The sequence below is a fragment of the Astyanax mexicanus genome, chromosome 1, assembly GCF_023375975.1.
Source record: "Astyanax mexicanus isolate ESR-SI-001 chromosome 1, AstMex3_surface, whole genome shotgun sequence".
Classification (NCBI taxonomy): Eukaryota; Metazoa; Chordata; class Actinopteri; order Characiformes; family Acestrorhamphidae; genus Astyanax; species Astyanax mexicanus.
In genome coordinates, this window is record NC_064408.1 from 68,553,274 (window position 1) to 68,575,591 (window position 22,318).

General features: G+C 39.5%; 1 protein-coding gene across 4 annotated transcripts in view; it reads left to right on the forward strand.

Moving 5' to 3' along the window:
* Window positions 1-22,318, forward strand: part of daam1b (dishevelled associated activator of morphogenesis 1b) — a 109,312-nt gene that overhangs the window by 39,078 nt on the left and 47,916 nt on the right. For 2 of the 4 annotated variants that reach the window (XM_007238743.4, XM_007238745.4), the window contains exons 1-2: window positions 216-535; window positions 18,159-18,442. In XM_007238743.4, the coding sequence (XP_007238805.2) occupies window positions 18,260-18,442 (183 nt within the window). In that variant the 5' untranslated portion in view covers window positions 216-535; window positions 18,159-18,259. Of the gene's footprint in view, window positions 1-215; window positions 536-18,158; window positions 18,443-22,318 lie in introns of those variants that run through there. The other 2 variants (XM_007238744.4, XM_015602853.3) reach the window with 1 other exon arrangement.

Genomic DNA, 22,318 nt, shown 5'->3' on the forward strand with positions numbered 1-22,318 from the left:
GTGAGCAGGAATCAGAGCAGTGAAGGAGAGAGAGGAGCAGAGGGCGGAAGCTAGGTTTAGCCTATGTCCTATGAGGTGCCTAGATGTTGAGAAGGGGGAGTGGCCTGTAGATAGTAACATCTGTGAGTGTGTGTGTGTGTGTGTGTGTGTGTGTGTGTGTGTGTGTGTGTGTGTGAGTGTGTGTGGAAAGAGAGAGAGAGGGAGAGGGGGAAGGAGGATGGAAGGGCGTTAGTGTGATTCAGGCTGTGAGAGAGCAGGAGCAGGGAGGGGCTGAGTGAGGGAGTGAGTGTGAGCCGGTATAGTAAGGAGAATCAGCAGTGGAGGCAGTGCTCTGCTTTTCATTTCTGCTGGCTTTCGGAGCCTACAACCTGACATTTCTGGAAACACTGTGGATTTGCTTTGTAGTGCCATTTACAGCTCATCTATTCATCTGCTGGAACCACATTCTCCTTTTTTTTATTTGGCTTGCGGATCTGATCATGTTAACACTCCAGGGATACACACGGTGGACAGAGGCTAGTCAGGGGTGTAGAAGGTAAGACAAGCATGCTTGCCTGTGGGGCTGGGTGACATGACAGTGGGCCAACAGTAGACTATTGGTTGTGGTTTGGAATACGCAATGCTGCTGTTGTTCCATGGTGTTGTTCTTATCTATGTGGGGGCAATTTGGTTTGATTGACTGACTGACTGACTGACTGTTAACCCCTGAATGACGTGTGTGTCCTCTCACCATGCTGCGTTGAGGTGTCAGGCTTGATGATGAACGTAGAAGCTGCAGGGGGTTGATGGAGTCGTACACGTAGTATACTGGCTCATCTGCGCTGTAATGAAACTGGCAATGGCAATCTGATGAGTGCGATATTTAACCCACCCCTCCTCCTCTCATATGAGCTGTGTACTGGCTCCCCTGAGTGGTGTGTGTGTATGTGGAAGTGTGTGTGTGAGAGAGATATGGGGGGTGCTGCAGGAATCCATTTTAGCATGTGGTGGGGGGTGGTGGACTATTGGAGATAAGGTGTTCAATAGGAATGGACCTTGAAAATAGAGCAGCCTCCATTTACAGCTCACTCTTGCAGTCTTATCATTTGTTTTTCCATCATGGTGTCACACACCAAATAGTCTCACCTTCAGGCGCACACTGCATTATCTCCCCTCTTTATTTTGTGTGTGCGCTCTCTCTCATTTTGCTCTTTTCAGTTTCTCCTCTGAGCTTGGGTTTTTCTAGAGCTGCAGCCTCTGAAGAGAACATTTCCATACCTGTACCTTAGTTCTCTCACATCTTTTGAGATATTGCACAGCATATCACTGTTGCGTTTAATCTGTCTGAATATGACAGATTGGCCTTTCGTTTGACTATGGTATTAAAACAGATTTTCATTTATAATTGTTTTATTTTGCCTTTATTTAACCAGGCTAATCCCACTGAGATCAAATGTCTTAAAAAAAAGAGTATGCTAAGACCAAGACGAGACCTAGATATTGAACATATTCAAACAATTACATAAAGCATTTGCTTAAAGACTGTCTGTCTTTTAAATCATATTTCTGTTGTATATCCTTATTGATATTTGCAGGCAATCAATAGGTCAAATAAGCTCATCCAGCCACACAAATCAAAATCACAGGCTTCTGAATAACCGTTAATTAAACTGTTTGTGTTGTAGCAGGTCATTAGCAGTTGTCATGAGAAAGCTCAGCTGACCTGTCACTCACTCCACAGGCTTCCAAGATGGTAAGCTGAGGGTGTGGCTCCCTCGAAGGGTAGCAGATTTTTTTTTTTCTTGCCTCAGTGTGTTTGCAGCGGTCGTGACACCACTGTTGTTTGATGCGTCTAAAGGTCAAACTCTGTTTTGTCTACAATGCAGCACACAGACCAAGCACCTTGATTTGATGATCAGTGGATTACCCTGGAAGAAAAAATAAAAAAAGTTAAAGCACCGGTTGGCAAAGCAAGAGATGGTTGCTATGGCAACTGCAGCAGAGGGGTAGGGATGGCCAGCTTCTTCAGTGCAGTATTTTAATGCTGAGTGAGATGCATGCCGCTTTACCGGTCTGCTGCATGCTGGCTTCTGATCTAAAATTGTAGAATCAGACGGACACTTGCTTTTAACCTGGTTGCTCTGATGCGTCTGTGCCTGAAAGAGATGAGAAAACCTGGCAGAGACATTGAAGTCTAAAAGAGAATTAACGCTGAGCTTAGCTTGGTATCATTTCATATTCAGTATCTGTGTAATTCACAGAGAACATGTAGTGTCATGGTTATCTCTGTGGAACAGTGAAAGTGACCTGATTAGAACCTGACTGTACTGTGTGTTTGCTTAAAGCCCCTGCTGTCCTCAGCTGAACGCTAGGATTAACTTCCGTTGGGGCCATCGGGTCCACTCACTTCCCATAGATCGGGTTCAAGCCCCAATCTCCTGCAGCTACTTAGTTAGTGTTTCACAGCATGTTCTCAGTCAGACCCATTTATGTGTAGTCTCTGCTGTGTTCCAGTCACAATCTTAACAACCTTTTTGATACACCCTGCATTATACAGTCATTGTGATATTTAACAGTTTTTTTTCAAGCATTGCATTTGATGTTGATAGCAGGCAGTGCTTTATTTAACTTTATTATTATTATTATTATTATTATCATTATTATTATTATTATTATTATTGTTATTATTTTGTATCCATCTGCGCTCAGCAATCATGTGTTCCTCTAAAACTCCAAATAATTGAAAATAATTGAAAAAGTAATTGATTCCAATAGGGCAGAGAAACCACAATACTTTTTCAGCTTGCTCAGTGATGAGGAATTATGGTAGGTGCAGGGAAACTGCAAGAAGAACTGCTTGTATGCTGGTAAGACATGCAAATCAAACCTTTTATCTGACTGCTCTCAATCTGCATGAAGGTTTAGTGGGTTCAGGATGGTACAGCATAGCTTGCACAAAACTAATGTTAATGAATGTGAAGAAAAACTCAGATGTAAGTGCTCCCCATAACTGAAAAAGCTAGGTAAGATTGGAACCTAGTGCTGTGGACTAATGAAGTTAAAACACAGTTGCAAGAACTGAAAGTTTTAATTTATGCCAAAGTGTTAATGATTCTAAATTTTAGTGAAGGGCCCAAACTTTGGCACAGGACAAATTGATTATTTACATTTTTTATTTTTGCTACGAACAACAGAACATTTTTAATGTTTTTTACAACTTCTTAGTTAAAAAAAAGCTTTTTAAACTGCCCATACCTTCACATTATATTAATTCTTACTTTGATTCCTAATTGTTTGTGGTTTTTGTTTGTGTATTGGGTTTTTATGTGCATGTGTTTGAGAGCAGAAGTGTTTGGGTGGTTCGGTGTGGCCTGTGCAAACGTTGTGTTGGGGGATGGGGTCTCATTGTCTGCAGAACACGTTTGACAAGCCATCTGTGTTGGAGAGCAGCACTTCGACCTCTTTATCTCATTTTTCCCCTGCTGTCATGTTTTTCTCTCTAAGTTGCTGAAGACAGGAGGGAGTGTGAAATTTGAACCCCTCCATAGGTTCACTTTAGGGCTGGTTGTGTTTGGACCACGCCACAGCCTTTGTTGTGGACCTTTTACCGGCCGGCTTGGTGGTTTGTGAGGTTATTATAACACGAGCGTGACACCCAACAGCTAGCCGTCGAACTACCGCCGCCCCTGTGATTAATGGAGGACTTTTCTCATAATAGCTGTGTTACTCAACACCTCTTCTTATGAGAAGCATAGACTGTATCTATTTCTTTAGAAATGCCTGCTAGTATCCATGCTGGGCGGAGCTACTAATGGCTCCCCAGTGGCCCGCTATAGACTGTTGATTCAAGAAAGTTATTTTAGGCCTGCCCAGTGTTGGAGCTCTTCTTAACATGTGAAAAGGTTTACGATGTTGCTTTTGAATTAGGGGTTGTGTGGTACCTGTTGGACACATGAAGGTGGGTTCTGCTTGAAAGACCTGTAATCAGAGAGATGCCTGAACTGCCAGAAAAGACCTTCCTGCCTCTTATCTGCATTCCCTGCATCCACATGCATGTACATGTATACAGCTCTCCCCATAGTACTTGTGTGCACTACCGTAAAGCCTGCTGAATAAACTATTTAACATAAGTGTTCCCATGTGGGGTGTTGTTCAGTACAAGATGCAAAAGTTGAGTGTTAGCTTTGCATAACTTTTTGGAAGCAACATGCAGTAATACAGCTTTATATTTTAAGCAGCGAAAACACATAGGTAGATAAATTGGCCGTGTTTTTACACACTTTTCTTCTACATTTAACTCCCACTTACTAGGATGTTCCTCTTCACAATGCTCGTGACATTGGGTGGGAGGGTGAGAACAAGCACATGTCTTCTCCGACAAATGTCAGACTTACACCAGTGCAGAATCACTAGGCATCCAACACGCCCAGAAAGCACTGGCCTTTTCCAGCATCATTTTCCATCTTTCCACCCAGAGAGGGTGCGGCCAACTATGCTTCTCTGGCTCTGGCTGCTGATGTCGAAGCAGCATATCCAGAGATTTGAACTGGGTGCTCCTGGTTTGGTCATGTTAAATTGCCTTGCCTGGTGAGTGGCACTCAGTGATTGATTGGCGACCTGTCTAGAGAGTATTCCCTGGAAAGATTCTGGATAGGCTCTGGACCCACTACGACCTTCACCAGGTCGGAAGATGACTGGATAGACTAATTGATCTACCTATTGGCCATTTTATAAATTAGCCCAAGAGAGGCTCTTTGGGAGGGTTGTTAAGAAGGTTGATGCAGCTGCAGCTATCCAGGTGTTGGCTGCTTGAATATGGGCTTAGTTTGCACAATATTGCAAAAACACTGAAGCAAGGCATATTTTGTCTCTCCTATAAGGAGTTATTACTTCAGTGTGCTGTTGCCTGTGGCCAGTCTGAAACAGTACATCGGTTAATATGGAAGCATATCATGGCAAGCGACTCATTAATCATGACTGGTGTTAGATCATGGGTATGACTTTTACTGCAATTAAAGGCCGAGGGCATTTCTTCCATTTACTCATCCATTATCATAGCCTCTCATCAGTTCATCTGCCTAGACTTCACTATAGCCAGAAGCAACATCATGCAGTAGCATATGAATGCCATATTGAATTTTATTAGTATAGGTTGTAGGGTTGTCACGATACCAAAAATTTTGACTTCGATACCGATACCAACTGTAGTATCACGATTCTCGATACCAAAACGATACTTGGAAGAAGAAAAAAAACAATAAAAATATCTGAACATAAAATGTTTATTTTTGACTGAACTGGATTGAACACTGAACAATCGGTGCAAACGTTTTTATTCTAAAATGAAACATTTGAACAAAAAACAAGTTTCGTTATTATAACCTTAACTATAACATAATTATCTAAACACTTCCTAAAAACTAAAACTAAAACCAGAGGTAATGGTAGCCTGACTATGTGAACCTGACGGGCGGGCAGAAGTTAAGTTCTGAATAAGGAAAATAAAGAGACAGAAGAACATTACAATGTTATGTTCATTTTAACACTCACTGCTCCGTTTTATTAATCAACCGTTTACCGTGAACATCTTGAGTTCATGTTTCACAGCCAATGGGATAATGGAGAAATAGAGAAAACCACGGGTCCAAAACAAAACTCCTGCACACTCCTCTCCGTGTTAACGTGATTTACTAGCAGTCGCTAGTAAATCTTAGTAAAGCTACAGACAGAGTGTATCTTGACTAACTCCACTAACCTGTCGACTTCTCAGCTCTTTGTAGAGATCAGGGTGCTTGTCTGCTAAATGAATGAGCGAAATATGATCAGAATTATGTTAAATAACACTGTAACATAGAAGCATAGAACTATTATTTAATTAAAATGATTTTTAAGAACAGCTAAACACAGTGCTGCAGGTCAAACGCGGAGGCGTTCACGAGAGAGAGACAGAGAGAGACACAGAGAGAGAGACACAGCGAGAGTGAGAGAGAGAGAGATTTGCGTGTTCTGATGTGAGCTACTCACAGGTAAAGGTTCTCTTTTATCTCCTCGTGTTCATATTCTAGTCCCACACATAAGTCTCCCTCAGTGTTTTCTGTCGTATGTTGTGGCTAGCGCGAGCGCTTACAACTAACACCGCGGACCGCGAGGTGCCGCCGCGCTTGTGCCGAATCCGCTACTGAATCCGACTCCCGCTTCGCGGACAGAATCGGCACAACACCCCCCGCTGTACAACTGCGGGAGTGAAAACAGCGCTAATAAATAAATTAGTTTAGTTTCACTTTCAGTTTTCGTTATTTTCGTTATTTTATTTAAAAATAAAAATATAAATAAAAAACCGATGCCTACATCTCAGACTATTTTCCCACACTTCACTCCTCGCGCCCGTTTTGTCCACAAGTCGTGGACGAGAGACATCTGTTATTTTAGCCGTCGCCATTCTACACTCGCTGCTGCTCTGCTGGCTTGCGCGTGAATCGATTCATTTGTTCAGAACACTAAGTTTATCTGAATACTGCCACACCGACTGCTGCGGTGTGAATCAGTTTTCTTATGAACTGAATCAAATCGCGCCTACTAATTTGACTCATTTGAAGCTAGTGACTGGGCTATATACAGTATCGAAAGCATCGAACGCTAAAGAACCGAATCGTTTGTGATGACGTAGTATCGAAAAAGAATCGAACCTTCGGTACACCGTGCAACTCTAATAGGTTGGCAGTTTTAACAGTTTCTCATAAGCAAACACATTCCTTGATGTGCTATTAATGCTGCTGTTTCAGTCAAAATCAGTCATGCCAGTGGAACTGGTTTTGACTGCTGTGAATCATTTGATAAGGGAATAAATAGCTGTGTGCTTGGTAGCACTGACTCATAATAGGAATCCTCTGATTCATATGCTTTTTTTGTTACCTCCTGTTCTTGTAGGAGAGCTTTATTTTTCTTTACAAGGCGTTAATTTGACATTGGTTCTGACATCTAAATCTAGACAATACCTTAAATTTATGTATTTGAATCGATATCTGGAGAGAAAAGAGGGGTTGTCCCTAAAGGGTCTTTCTCAAAGGTTTTGTAGCTAATTAATACAATGTTTCTATATAGAACCGTTAAATAATGGTTCTATGCATCATCAAAAAACTTACTGCAGTAATCTCTCCATCTGCTTCACACTCACATCTCACTTGGCATAACTATCATCAACCAGAAAAAAACATATGCACACAGAACTGTTAATTAATATGTGTTTTATGTATCTTCTCTATGTGGATTTAGAGTCTGCACTGGGCTAAACAGCCTTCTTCTTCCCAGGCTCGATGTGTAGATAGGCTAACAGTTATCTGGTGTGTAGATAGGGTACAAGTTATCTTTACCTCAGAAAGTTTGTTAAAACTAGGAACAAAGCTTACCTCAACATACCAAGCAACACTAGTGAAGCCATATGTTCTGATGATCTGATTGGCTGCAATTTGTTGCATGTTCTTCCAGGCTGAAAGCCCTTCTATTTAGCTCGAACTGGAATGTGCAGAGCTACTGCTGTAAAATAATTAAAAGTTAATGGCATTTATGCTTATTAATATTACCCTTTTGGACACAAATGGGTAATAACTAAATAGATAAAGAAAGAAGGGAGTGAGTAAAAATGATCACATTGGACAAAAGTATTAGGACACCTGGTAATTCATTTTTCTTTCCTAATTAATGTAATCAGTCCTGCTTTTGTTGGAGTAATTTTCCAGGAAAGACTTTTTCTAGATATTGGAGCATTGCTGTGAGGGCTTGATTGCATTCAGCAAGAGAGTCAGTAAGGTCATAATGTTGGATGACCAACTCCTCACCTCATTCCAACTTATCTACAGTAACTCATCCAGAAAATATATTTTCTGGATGGAGCACCACCACTGCTACACGGCTCAGTGCTGTGACACTTTATACCCCACCTGCCTAAACCTGGTATTAGGCATGGTGCCAATAGGTTCATGTTGTCTGCTGCAGAGGGTCCTATTCTATTGGAATTACTTCTCCACAAGCACTAAACAAGCCTTGTGTGCATATGCACATCTGTTTTAGCAGTGACTATAATCTAACATTTGGTAGTATGGTGTGTGTGTGATTTATGTCAGCCTTAATGCAAGTCTCCGAGCTGTCATACCCGATAACGTCGTATCACTGCTAGCACAGGCTCTGCGCTGACACATGGCCCAAGTGTTGGGTTCACTTGACTTAAACATCCGCCGTCTTCTGTTTTTTTCGGCCTTCTTGACAACCTGACAGACCAGAAGGACACAGAGACTTCATCTGCAGTTCAAGAGCGTACACTGAATATCAGGTTTACAGTACAATCATGTGCATGAAGGTTAAATTACGAGCTATAATGCAGCAGGTATGAAGTATTTAGTCATTAATTTACAGACGGGTGGTTCCATTAGGTTTCAAAGCTGTTTGAAATCTGAACACTTTGCTTTGCATCAGCTGTGTTCTTGCAAATCACAGCTGCTGCATGATTTCAATGGGAGGGACACTGCAGACCTGGACATATGTGACCTCTTGTTTGTATGTGAGGAGCCTCACAGTTGTTGAAAGCTTTGAATATTTAAATAGTGATGAAGGCTGTTGTACCTAGTGTGTGGTGGAAATGTAAGGCTATTGATATTTTGGATTATTGCATTATTTTGTTTTGAAATAGTAAGTTAAAAGCAGTATACATTTTTAATTATTAGTTTACATGTAAATACAGTGATTCATTTAGTGTTGTGTTTAAACCCCGACAACTAGACAACAGTGTTGTATGATCCTTCGATACCACTTTTTTACCACTGGGTGGGATCTCTTTTTTTGATTGAACTCGTTCATGATACAGAGGTCGGTATTACAATTATAAAATTATTATCGAAGCATCTTATTCTTCTGTACAGGATTTGAGAATCTTCAGCACAGCATTGCTGTGTTGGCAGTTAGGAGGAAAATGAAGTGGAGGAAAGTAGCGGATGGCTCAATGGGTCGCTAGCGTTTGTGCTAACCGGACATAAATCAGTGTGAATAAACAGCCCGACATGCCGAGTGGGCGCAAACACACTCATACAGACAAATTTGGGACAACATGAAGAAAATGCGAGCTCAATCAATATGTGTACTTTAGAACATGGAATCATTGAAGCGTGCTAGGAGGTCAAAATGTGAGCCTGTTACACAAAATGCGTACTGTCTGAATTGATTTTTGGCATTTGCAAAATGATTCAGAATCATCCACATCTGAATCGAGATGTGGTCCAGTTCAGTTACAGCAGTGCAGTTAAGGCGGTTAGAGTGTTTGGTTTGATTAGGGAGTTGAGGCATGGGGGCGAGGTTAGAGAAGGGACTGGTGGTAGGACCCAGCTGGCTATGTGTGGAATGTGTCATGTTAAGGCATGCCTATAGGGGGAGATTAATGCCTCTCAACGGCCAGAGGTGAGGAAGAGAGGAAAAGTAGGGGCTATCCCAGATTAATTCAGCTATTGTACAACAGCCACAACAGAGTGCAACTTCCTCATCTTTCTTCATTTTATGATTCATCCCTCTCAAGGAAGTTTTCCCCAAACACTGCATAGCCCCAAGCTAATGGTCCTTATTGACTTAACCTACAGATATACGTTATTATTTGTATCGTTTCTTATATAGCTCTTTTTTTAACAAGTGGTGAAATTGCTTTATTTGCATATTTTGATTTCTGTCTTCAATAGCTTTCAAATGATTGCCCAGAATCAGTAAATATTTGTCTAAATTAGCCATACACAATTTTTATTCCTAATAACTGGTTAAAACTGCCTTTGTAACACCCACTTCATTTGCTGCATCTAATATTTAGTGACCTTTTAACCTACGAAAAAAAGATACATTTTATCTTTTTTGTTTGTTTTGAAATTGAACTTCTCAAGAAGAAACACAACATCTAGCATTTTGAGAGGTGGTGAATGCAGCAACACTGGAAGGATTGTTCTCTCTTTATAGATTCATTTTTCATTTTAGTTTTACCTCCTGTTAAATGTTTGTTGTCGTGAAGTTTTGGGCATTACAGCATATGCTTTTCCACAAAGCACAACATGCCACTTATCTGCTCCTCCATGCAAAACAGACAGAGATGCAGGTGGAGTAACTGCTGAAGAAAATCTGGTCTGAGGCACACTTTTAAATACCAAGTTTTTCAGGCACTTAATACACATGTGCTGATGCTGGATAATAGTTATTTTATATTACGTTCCAAATATTTTATGAATGAAAAATTTTCTAAATGTTTTGAATTTTGTAAGAAAGGGAGAGAACTAATGCTCCTTTAAAGAGGCTTCTGTGTGTATCCAGCTGCCAATATTTTGACTGAACTGTGATTAAATAAAATGTGTGATCTCTTATCCAGTGTTGATCTGAGATCCTTCTGACTTGCATTCTTTTTTTGTTTTTGGCCGCCAAGTGTTCAGAAAGTTTAACAGTTCTGATCTGTTTAATCGCTTATTATATTAAGATTGTACAAAAATTGCATTTTTCCACCTTTCTTACAGTGAACTTCTTTCTTCCTTCATGAGTTTTTATGTATTTGGTAACTCTGCACCAGCTGAGCCTTGTTAATGTCTGATCTGTTCTGTGAGCTGTTCTTCATTGTTTCTGAACTTCTAAGAAGTGTGTGGAGGAGGGGAGAGCAGAGTTAGTGAACTGAACACAGTCAGTACTCTATTCCTGTGCTGGCTCTGCAAATTTGCTTTGACAGTGTGCTCCCATGTTAGTTTGTTTTGGGGAAATTTAAGACAAAGGAGTGTACTCTAGAATGCTTCCAAACGCCATGAGGAGAGGGTAGGATTGATTCTATTTAGAAATGCTGGGAGTTTTACTCTTAAACACAGGGGTCTCTGAGCCCTGAGGGTCTCATTCACTGCAAAGCATTTTTCCAGTTCTATTCCACCTGGTCTCTAGAACTAGTAAAGAAACTGGTTATTAGCTTGGGAGCTGAAGCAGGTGCGCTAGATTGCAGCGAACGGTAAATTTTGCAGAAACTTTGCCAGGACAATAAGCCGCTTACTTATTGTAAGTCGTTTTGGACAAAAGCATGTGCCAAATGTAATGTAATGTACTGAAGACTCCATTACCCAATAATCCTTAATGCTTCAGTGATATACTGTACTAGTACACATATTTATGATCATTAACTTTTGTTTGCCTTTGAATTGCTCAAGGTTCCCTGTTTTTTCCTTTTTTTAGTATTTCCAATGGCTTGAATACAGTGTTTTGTCTCCAAAATATGATTTGAATAAAATAACATTAATCATACATTTAGTCTGAGGTGTGTGTTTTAATACATTATACAACCACACTGTTTCCACAAAAACTGCTATCTTTTATTTAATGAAACAGTAAAATTACTGCTTCATAAAAAAAACTGATACGTTTAGTTCAAACGTCTGCTTTATTTTAATGAGTATTTCTTGCACAAGGTTCCCTGTTTTATTTGTTAACTTTCTTTCTTTTTAGTGTTTTTTAGTATTTAGTATTTCTGATGACTTGAATACAGTGTTTTGTCTCCAAAATATGGTTTGATCCAAATAACTTCAGTCATACATTTAGTCTGAGGTTTGTGTTTTAATACATTGTACAACCACACGATTTCCACAAGATGTTCTACTACTCTTCTATTTAATGACACAGTGAAATTACAGTGTTTAATATGTGTATTCATAACTGATACGTTTATTCAATATCCTACTTTATTTTTATGAGTATTTCATACTGTTTAATAGGTGTTATGGTTCATTTGGGCTATGGAACTTATATGACAGTCTCTGGATCATTTTCTTTCAGATTCCTGAATGTTGGGTTTTCCATGCAGCTAGACCTTCATGGAGCGAGTTATACATTAGCATGCTTATCTTGGCAAATACACCTCTTCCCTCGCAACATCAATATCTCTCCGAGGATACGTGTCTGTGTCACTCCGTTTAAAGATTTGTGAGGTTTGGGGAGGTGATGGGTGCAGTCTCTCTGTGGTGTGATGATTCTGATATTCACAAAAGCTGTTTTCTGCTTGGCTCAGAATGTCTGTACTGTTGACCAACAGCACAGGTAGAGTGCTCCACAGAGTCTATTCAGCTGTTGTGTAATTTGATTTATACGAGTGCCTCTAACCGTGCTTTAGTAAGAATCACCCTTGTGAGAGGAGGAATCAGGCTCAAGTTACGACTGTACTGCGTTTCTAGTTGGAATTTTAGCCCAAAGCAAAACTCTTGCTAAATGTTCCTTTCAGGTTTTGTTGTCAGTTTATTTTCTGTCATTTTTATTGATCCAACTGTACTTAATACCTTTTTATTTATTCATATTTGACAGTATACAGTTAAAGTGATTACATACAGTATAAGGCATGCACATTTTGTGTTTCCCAGGCTAAAACTTCTCTTTTTATTAGATAGTTAAGTGAAGGGAAGACAAAAGGAACATTGGACCGTGCAAAGGTTTGGGAATCCAGAAAGATTTTTATAACATTTATAAGTCTTGGACTTGATGAAGACCTTGATGAGCTTGCGGAGGTAATTCTACAAAGGGATATTTGTTGACCTATATGGTAAAAACTCAGTAAAACCAGAGAAATAAGCTATGCTTTCTTCATTGTAAAGAGACTATATTGGTTCGTATTATCATCTTACTGGAGTTTGTACCTTACATTTTCTTGGTTCATATCTAGAACCTGTGAGATATTTCAGTGTAATTAAGTTGAACTGTCCTTGTCCTAGCATCTTGTTAACCAAAATTATAACCTAGTAATTTTAAGTTTGTACTTCTCAAGTTTCTGTTTAATAGTTCCTGGATCCCATGAGAAATTTTAGTGTAACTAGGCAAGACTGTCCTGGTACTTACCATCTTGTTACCCAAAATAATGACTTGGTACTTCTAAGTTTGTACCTCATAGTTACCTGGTTAATACCTACTTAATTTGAGGGACTGTAAATGAAAGGGTTACCAATTTTTTTTTGTGATACAAAAAGCCATTTTGCTACTTTCTGTTTTCTATTCTGTTTAAAGGAGCAGTGCATGTGAGATGAACTAGAAGTCTCACAGAACTAGAAGCCTTTTGTGAATGGGCAATTATCACCTAAACAATAACTGAAAGACCCTTTGGGTACAAAAAGACTTGATTCTTGCTAAAGTGGGTGTAACAAAGATTTTTTTCTAAATAATTCCTATTGGCCATGATAAAACTGTAAAGGAGGAAAAGAACATACTGTTATTTAAAGTGTTAATGAAATGTTTTCTCATATCGTTGTCCTTTAGAAATCAACTTATCTTTTACCCACTTTGATATCTTTAAAACCTTGATCAGGAGCATTGAAACTTTGTTTCTATTTTGTTACTCGTGGACACAGCATTGTTCTTCAAAGAACCATCATAACTTTCAGTAAAAGTCAATGTAAAATAAAATTAATGCAGACCCTTTTGGTATTTCTATTGGTCCATTCATCATGTCATTTTTGCACAATATAAAGAACATCTGTCAGATTCATATATTGTCAAATAAAAATATCACAAATGTAAATACAGTATTGTTCAAATTGGACAGTATGTATATTAATAAATGTTACAGCGATACAAACACATCCTCTTGCTTTCCCAGTAATTGGAAAACTTTTTGGCAACTTTTGGCAAATCCATTTAATCGATTGCTAAATAAAGGCAATTTTCTGTAAGCAGTGTTATGATGGATTATGTGCAACAATATCTGCTAGATTAGTTGTTTCTGTTCCATTTTGAGTGGAGTGCATACTCTACTGTATATCTGTAAACAGCTCGTTCAGTGTATAAATTCACAGGAGAAAGTGCATGTTACTGCTTACGTAAGAGACACATGGTTTTCTCTTTGTCTTGCTGAGCTTTCCATGCTGGGCTGTGTAGCAAATGTGTTTCCCCCTGTGGTCGAAGTGGAGATAATTTTTTCTATGTCAAATCCCATTCATTTCCTCTGCTTCCATTGTTGCTGTATCTGTCCTCCTCTGGACAGAGAGAGTTGCAGTCTAGCTCTCCAATCACCCCCTTGGGTTAAACCACCAAATCATAGTCTGAAGGTCAGCCATTGGGCTTTGGAGAACCAGAAACCAATAGCAGCGGCCATGGCAGCCGTTTACAGCATGTGTGTCGAGAGGCCTTTGAAAGCCTCGGGATACGCTGAGCTAGATTGGCTCCCATAGATCACGAGGATTCCGCCCTGTTCAGGAGTCAGGTCACCCTCCCTCCCCAGAGTCTTGGCTTAGACACTGCTCTGACACACAATATAAAGAGATCTAATTGCTGCAATCTTGAGCAGAGGAGATTTTGAGTGTGGTGTTTGCCATTTGGACTAGTGCGTGCTGCAGCTGAACTCTACAGGATAGTCATACAGTACGTCTGCGTTCCTGTAACTCGGCAATAGATCACTTGTTTGTTGTCTGTCACAATAGTTTGGAGGTTTTGCTCAAGGCTGGGGCCTAAAGCAGTGTGCCTAATGCAGTTGAACATGATTTGATTACTTTCTCAGAGTCAGCCAGAGGTTAGGCAGCCTGTAAACCCGACCGTGAGTTCTTCATTCTCTTATTTGTCGAGAACTGTGATGAATGTGCATCCAGGAGCTAGATGTTTTTGCATGCAGTTTCTTGCAATTAGCTCATCTGTAGAGACTTCGCTGACATTGCACCACACAGAAGAGGAATGCACGGTTGTTTTAGACAGATATCTTGACTAGTTAGGGATGGGTGATCCTGCAGAACAAGCCTTAGCATTCCTGTTGCAATGTGGAATGTCAATATGTCCAGCGTTGCACGTGTTTACTTGGATTCTTTTTGGCCAAATAAGCAGGCTTGTATTCTTCGGGTCAGAGATCTGAGGCAAGTGTGAGTGCACAGGCAGTCTGAGCGGAATTGTTTCAGCCTCATGGGTGGGACTGTTCAAGATTCCTTGGTGGCGGCAGACAAGCTGAAGGGGTTAGGGTTCAGCTGTGCTCCAGCTGTGGAGATTATATTGGTTACCAACAGCGGGTAGATGGGCATCCATAACACCCACTCATAAAGAACTATAACAGATCTTTCCACCAGCATCATATTTACCATCTAAAACACTTTCCCTCCACTTCTTCCTCTCCATGGGTTTTTGTAGACATCTGCTTTTCTTGCAACATTGTGCTGGACATCAAATTTCCCATAGTAGCTCTGGTGGATCTGAGGGTATCAAGCTTGAGCACACTTCAGCCGTTCTCTCTTCACATGCCACACAGGTGTTTGTGCTTTTCCAGCACCTGCCACCCCAGTGAACTTTATTGGGGTATTTGAGCAATGTTGGTTCAGCTGTCTCCTGTTTGGCATGGAGAAACAGGAAAGTTCTCTCAGGATTTGGGCTTGAGTATATTTTCAGTAATAGACATCTCTTCTATTACTGAAAATATACTAATAGAACTCTTGTCTTTTGGTGTAATTCAGGTTTGAATGAGAAATATGACAAATATATGTAGTAGGTTTTATTATTTTCTTTTTGATTTTGGAAAAGGGCTGGGTAGTCTTTCTCAAATATGGAATTTAGAGGGAGAATTCCCCATCCATATATTTTTTAACCCAACCCACAGATAATGTAGCTGTTTTCAAACTAAAAACTTTTGTCATTGTTGTTTTCGCCCCCTAAATTTCTGTTTTCCTTTTATTTTTTAATTTTTTTTTTATCACATTTCTGTCACATTTTTGCCTTTATATCTCAAGTCTGGATTTATTTCCCAATTTCTTATAGCCTGCAATGCTGCTTTCATAGGGTCCTATATCAATTATGATGGTCACTTATAAGTTTTCAGATTTCATTCTTTAAATGTGTTTGGGTAAAGGGTCAACCTGTATACATGATCATTACAAGCAACTAAAATATCTATGAAATAATGTGTTTTTGGGCTGAAATCACAGCTACAAACCTCCTGTACTATAAACCACATGTATTTATAATACATGTGGTTTATAGTACAGGAGGTTTGTAGCTGTGATTCAAATCTGCAGTTGATGTTGGACTCAAAGAATTCCACAGTTACCCCGTTTATTCTCCAAATGCACCAGAATGCACCAAAATCACTGAAGTATTCTTCTTAAAATCTCTTATGTTTTCTCTTTCTTAAGAAACACTGCCGAGGCCCATAAAAAGGGATCGTTTTTTGAACATGAGCCAAATTCTATTTCTAAACTGCTGATTTAGATATGGACTGTATTATGCATCTCTTATTGAGGAGGGCTCTAATTGGTTTTAAACATTGGAAATGTTGTGGTTTTTGATTCTGTGCTCCACAGCCTCTGTGATATATGGCCTCGTGCCGTAATGATAGCTGATGCTGCAACTCCTGTTACACTAGAATGGCTGATGATGCTACAGATGGGGAAACTGCAGTGCACACATTTGTGCTGGATGACAAATGTGTAAACAACAAACTAGACCACAGCTATGCTGAGGGTTTGGCGAGAGCTTATTAACAGGGTCACTGGAGTTGCACCTTGAATTAAGTGTTGTGAGAAATTATCTTGGAACATAATAATGTGCTTAAGTTTGGTACATTTGCAGACAGTATGACAGTAAGGCAATATGACTGTTTTATATATTGTGAAGTGTTAATTTTAGTTACATTTTAGTGCCTTCTCTGACACCAGTGCTCATTTTCCTGTGGGTCTTTGTGAGTGACCCTGTATCGAACAGGCAGCTTGGGGAATGTCGTTTTCCTGTGCTCTCTGGAAGCCTCACGGGAGCTTGAGACCGGATTATGAATAGACAGGGCTGATTGTAATCATTACTGGGGTTCATTGGATATGGGCCAAGCTAAAGGCTGTCTCGGATTTACTTCCTGAGCATTCCTCAGATCTAGCCTGCTCTCAGCGATCAATATGTGTGGATGTGAACAGTGTTAATGCATTCTGCCTCTAGAGTATCAGACAGGATGTGATGCAGTAGTGTGCGCTTAGTCTTTTCATGCACTCTACAAGAAAGCCATGTTTTTTATTTATTGAGTACTACCACTAAATGTGGAATCGTAATAGATGATAATTAAATGACACTTGTCATTACCATATAAACAAATAAGTGTTACATTTTTCACTGATTCTTGAACTGATTGTTCGCAAGAATCTGTTGATATTGACTGGAATCCATGCGACCTTAAACTTTAACAAGATTCCCAGTACCTGCAGTAACCACACAGCCCACAGCATGATGGAACAAACACCAAATTTTACTGTCAGTAGAAAGAGTTTGTCTTGGAATGCTGTGTTTTTGTTTGGTTTTTTTTTCACCATACATACCATCTTCCGAATAACTAAATTTTAGATTCATCAGTCCACAGCACCTTATTTCAAAATAAAGCTGGCTTGTTTAAATGTGCCTTTGCTTTAGCATACCTCAAGCGACTCTGTTTGTGGCATGTGCTCAGAAAAGGCTTCTTCTGCATTACTCTCCCATACAGCTGAATAGTTAAACGATGCACAGTGACACAGTGATCTGCAATAAGATGATGTAGGTGTTTGAAGCTGTTCTGTGGGATGACTATGACTATTCTCACCATCCTTCTCCTCTGATTATCTGAGATTTTTCTCGGTCTACCACTTCGGGTGTTAACTAGAACTGTGCCTGTGGTTCTTCCATTTCCTCACTATGTTCCTCACAGTGGAAACTGAAAGCTGAAATCTCTGAGACAGCTTTTTGTATCCTTCCTCTAAACCATGATGTTGAACAGTCTTTGTTTTCAGGTCATTTGAGAGTTGTGTGTTTTGAGGCTCCTATGTTGCCACTCTTCACCATTTCTCATAATTTGAATTTACCTGTGTATGTAGGTCAAGGGTCAATGAGCTTACTAATTTTGTGTTCCAATAATTAGTGCTAAAGGTATTCAGATCAATAAAACGACAAGAGTGCCAAAATTTATGCACACGCCTAATTTAGTTTAAAGAATTATTGCACACTTTCTGTAAATCCTGTAAACCTAATTTCACATCTGCAACATAATATATTTAACTAAAACTGCTGATCTGATCAACCAATGATTTCTAAAGGAAGACCATAAAAATAATCAGGGGTGACCAAACTTTTTCATACCACTGTAAATAATGAATTAACAGTATTGATATATTGAGCATTTTATTTTTTTATTTGTTATAGTGTTAAAACTTTCTCTCTCTTTCTCTTAGGGTTCTGTGACAGGGGGAAGACTGCATTAGCTGAGGTACCTGAGGGAGCAGCACGAGCCCCTCACATTTCACCCTTACCCCGGACCCCCTCTTAAGCAGCCATGGCACCCCGAAAGCGTGGTGGAGGAGGACGTGGCGTGTCCTTTATCTTCTGCTGCTTCCAGAGCAGTGACCACCCGGAGATCACCTACCGGCTGCGAGAGGATTTCGTCCTGCAGACCATGGAGCCCACGCTGCCCATCCCCAGCTACGATGAGCTGGATGCCATGTTCTCCGAGCTTGTGGTAAGAGACTTCATATGTTTCGGAAGATTTTCATTTTTGTTTGTATTGTACTTAGCATCTGTACTGAATGTGCTTTCCTGCTGTTCATATTAGTGCACAGTAGGTCTGGGCAGTATATCGTAAATATATATTAATATATATTACAGAGATGGACCGATCAGTGTTTTTGGGGCAGATTTCAATCATCGTTTGCCTTTCATCTCAATCGGCCTATCGCTGATATCGATATTGGGCGGGGCCAAATGCCACATTAATGCCACACAGGTGCCAGGCATACCTGGTACAGATTCCCCTAATTATATCCACGCCTAAGCAAACGCTGGTAATTTAAGCTGAGAGTAAATTAACAGCAGAGTTGACCAAAATAATATCTAGTATAAACCAATACGGAGTGGAGGAGAATAAAGATACATAGCCCATCAATCTCTCTGTCTCTAATATGTTCAAAACCATTTTATACACAAAAAAGACAATTTTATAAAAACACATACATGACAGTATTGAAATATTGTACCTGCTATGAGTGCAATATTTTTCCAAAGTAGATTGTACATGGGTGGTTTATGAGAAATGGTTTGTTTTCTGGAATAATGGCAAAGTTTTCTGGGTTGGTCAAATACTTGTTTAGATGCACAGTTTGATATTTTCTATTAAACTATACCGTATATAATATGTTACCGTAGTGATATTTTGTGTTTCAAATAAATACTGATATTTTACAGTTTTTTTTAAGGTTTCATCATATCGTATCATATCATAGATTTTTCTAAAACATATGGAGATACAAGTTTTTATTCAGCTGCCCAGCCCTAGTGCACTACAGTCTAAAAGAAAATAAAAGGCTCTTGCTTGCGTGTTCTCCCGTAGTAATTTACCTGTCTTCTTGTGGTTTGCATTCCTGTGTGATTTAAGTCTTGAATCTGGTTACATGGACACTTGATACACTAGTACAATGGGTGAGCAAAAGACACCATATGAAAAGAACTTTAACTTTGAACTTAATTACAGTTATTTCAGCAGCTCAGAGGTGAGTCAGATTGACTGTAACTGTAAGTGTCTGCTGTTAAGGGTTCTGAATGTCTTCTAAATAATGTGAAGCAACCAGCACCTAAAATTCATATGATGAGCTGCAAAAACGGCAAAATATAGAAAAAATCCAAGACTGCAGTTCAGTGCTCACATACACGAACAAACACAAATTTAATAGGCCTGTTGCTGAACACCACAAAATTACGACCGTAGATGAAACAGCACCTCAGCTATCCAGCCTTAGTTAAAAAAGAAAGAAAAGAAAAGAAAAGGAAATGCATGTCCCGAGCCTCACAAAGTTGGAATTTATTGCCACACTGCCATTTGGAGCTGCTTGTATCTAAAACCAGCTTTAAGAGTCACGTGTCCTGAGGTAATGATTATAAATCATTATAAGTAATGGAAAAATTGAATACAGTCTCACGAGTCATCTTTTGCCCTTCTCTTGGACACGTTTGTTTAGAGAACAACAGTTTCTGTTGCCAGCTGTTACAATGATTAATTATAGGCATCATTATCTGATGGGACAGTTTCTCTGGATTGGTGTTTAATTGCAGGATTTTATGAGGCCAGTTTATATAATCAAGTGAACCTTCTGGTTCCCCAATTCCAGAATGATTTTGCATCCAGGCATACTCCTAAACATTCATGATGGCTTTTATGAACATCAGGTTTAGATATAATGCCTGCTGGGCGCTTTCCAATCACAGGAGTCCACCACATCTCTCACAAATGAATTGAAAGCTTTTAATCCAGATTATAGTCCAGCATCCTACGACACTGTTCACTCTTCTTTCTGTGTGAAAGTTTTTTCTCTTCTATAAGCTTATATTGTGTGGCTGTGTCAAGCCTTCTGAAGGATCCAGCTCAAGACCAGCTGTTGCTGATAGTTGGTTTTGAATGGTTTTAGCTTGTCTTTGATTGTGAAGGTGGTGAAAAATCTAGTCATCAAACCATATGCTCATAATCTATCTTGCTAACCCATTAGTATGTTGCACTTGAGTTCAGTCATGCTTGGTCATACCTGGACAAACACCTTGATTATGCTGTCTATAGCCCTATTCGGACAGGATTAGTTTATCTGAGGGTCCTGGGGTAATTTTCTTTTTTATGGGGGGGGGTCCTCTGTGATTTTATTCCCGTACGGAATGGCCATGTTTAAATACATTACAGGCTGAATTACCTACTGTAATTAATTAAATAGCTGTTTGTCCACTTCCACCCACCGTAATTACACTTTGGGCATTGGAGATCCACTTAAACACAACAGCGAGTGGAAATGGAGGAGCTACTGAACGCGATGTCATGTGACTGAGAAAGCAAAAAAAACTCACTGGTCCTCCTGTTTTTTTCAATTGCAGTCCGGATGCAAGAGTTTTATCTCTGAGTAAAAATGTGAAATATTTTCCACAGACATCCCCCTGAGAAACGAATCCTCTCCGGATAGGGCTTATGCAAGACAAGTAGCATGATGGAGCTTTGTCATATTGGTTGTCTAGCTTGGGCAGATTTTTTTATGCTTGTAGAGCAGCTAAACCAGCTAATTAAACTTACCAAAAACTGTTGCTCAATCATCTTGTCCAGCTTGAGCTTGCGATGCTGTTTTTTTTAACAGGGAATTTTGAAAGAGCTAAGACTTCAACTCAAGTAAAGCTAATGACAAATTAGTACCAAAGTTCAGGAAAAATCATTTAGATGTGAGTAAAGACACTTGACCATAAAAGCTGAAATAAGCATGTTCTGATGGCACAAGTAAATAGCTGTCCTTTTTTTTTTTTACACTGCAAAAGAATGTTTATGAACATGTATTATGTTTAGGTGTAAGATGTGTACACATGCAGTGGCACATGGCTTGTAAATAGAGAGATAACCTGATATTTCTCTCTCAGCTCCTTTTCTTAGTTTCTGTTGTTCTGTCTACTGCTCTTGCCAACCCCCATGGTCTGTTGGCTCCACTAGTACTGAGGATGTCAAGCATCTTTGCTTTGCACATCAGTGGGTCCCATTGAGTGGTCTTGTGTTTTGGCCTGCTCTGTAGACTAATTGCTTGTTTTTGTCTGTCTGCCTCTTAAGCCGCCTTGTCCCATGCTTCGGTATGAATGGACGTACAACACAAAGCAGCTTCAGTCACTCTTTCCACAGCCTTACATTAATATTTATGGCTTCTGTGCTTTCGCCACGTGTGGCTCTGGCTCTGCGGTGAGAGGCTGGTGCAGTTGTCCAAATGTCTAGAAGAGCACTGGCCAAGTAAACTTGAACAATTAAATATTTTAAAATATTTACTTTAGAGTCAGGTTGTTTATCCAGCCAGGATGCATGTTACACATAAATTTATAATGAGCAGCACATTCTGCATTGAAGATAAGTCATAAGTATAATAGTTTTTATTAACCCAAAAGAACCCACAGCCATTTTTGAATATTGATTGAAAACAGTTAAGGTTAAAGTATCTTAGCAGCTCATTAGTATTTTTTATTATTGTGATAGGATACATGATTTATTCAGTAAATATTTTAAGGCTAAAATCCCAATGTAACATTTCACAACAACTTCATTGCTTATCTTGTACATTTAATCGTTTTGTTCTAGAGACAAGTTCAGAACTGGTTATATGCAATACATATACTAATTTTAAAGCATAATAAATTGTTTGTTGGGTTTCAGTAGTTACTGTGGCTGCATTCTTTAAATAAAAACAGGTAAATACACACCTGAAGCTACTCAGTAGCTTACTTTAGTTCCCCATCACAGAGGAATTAGGGGTGGACAATATTTGAAGAACATGATGCCCTAAATTAAAACTTTTAAATTAGCTTGTTTTGTCTCTGGAAAATTAGCTTGTTGAGG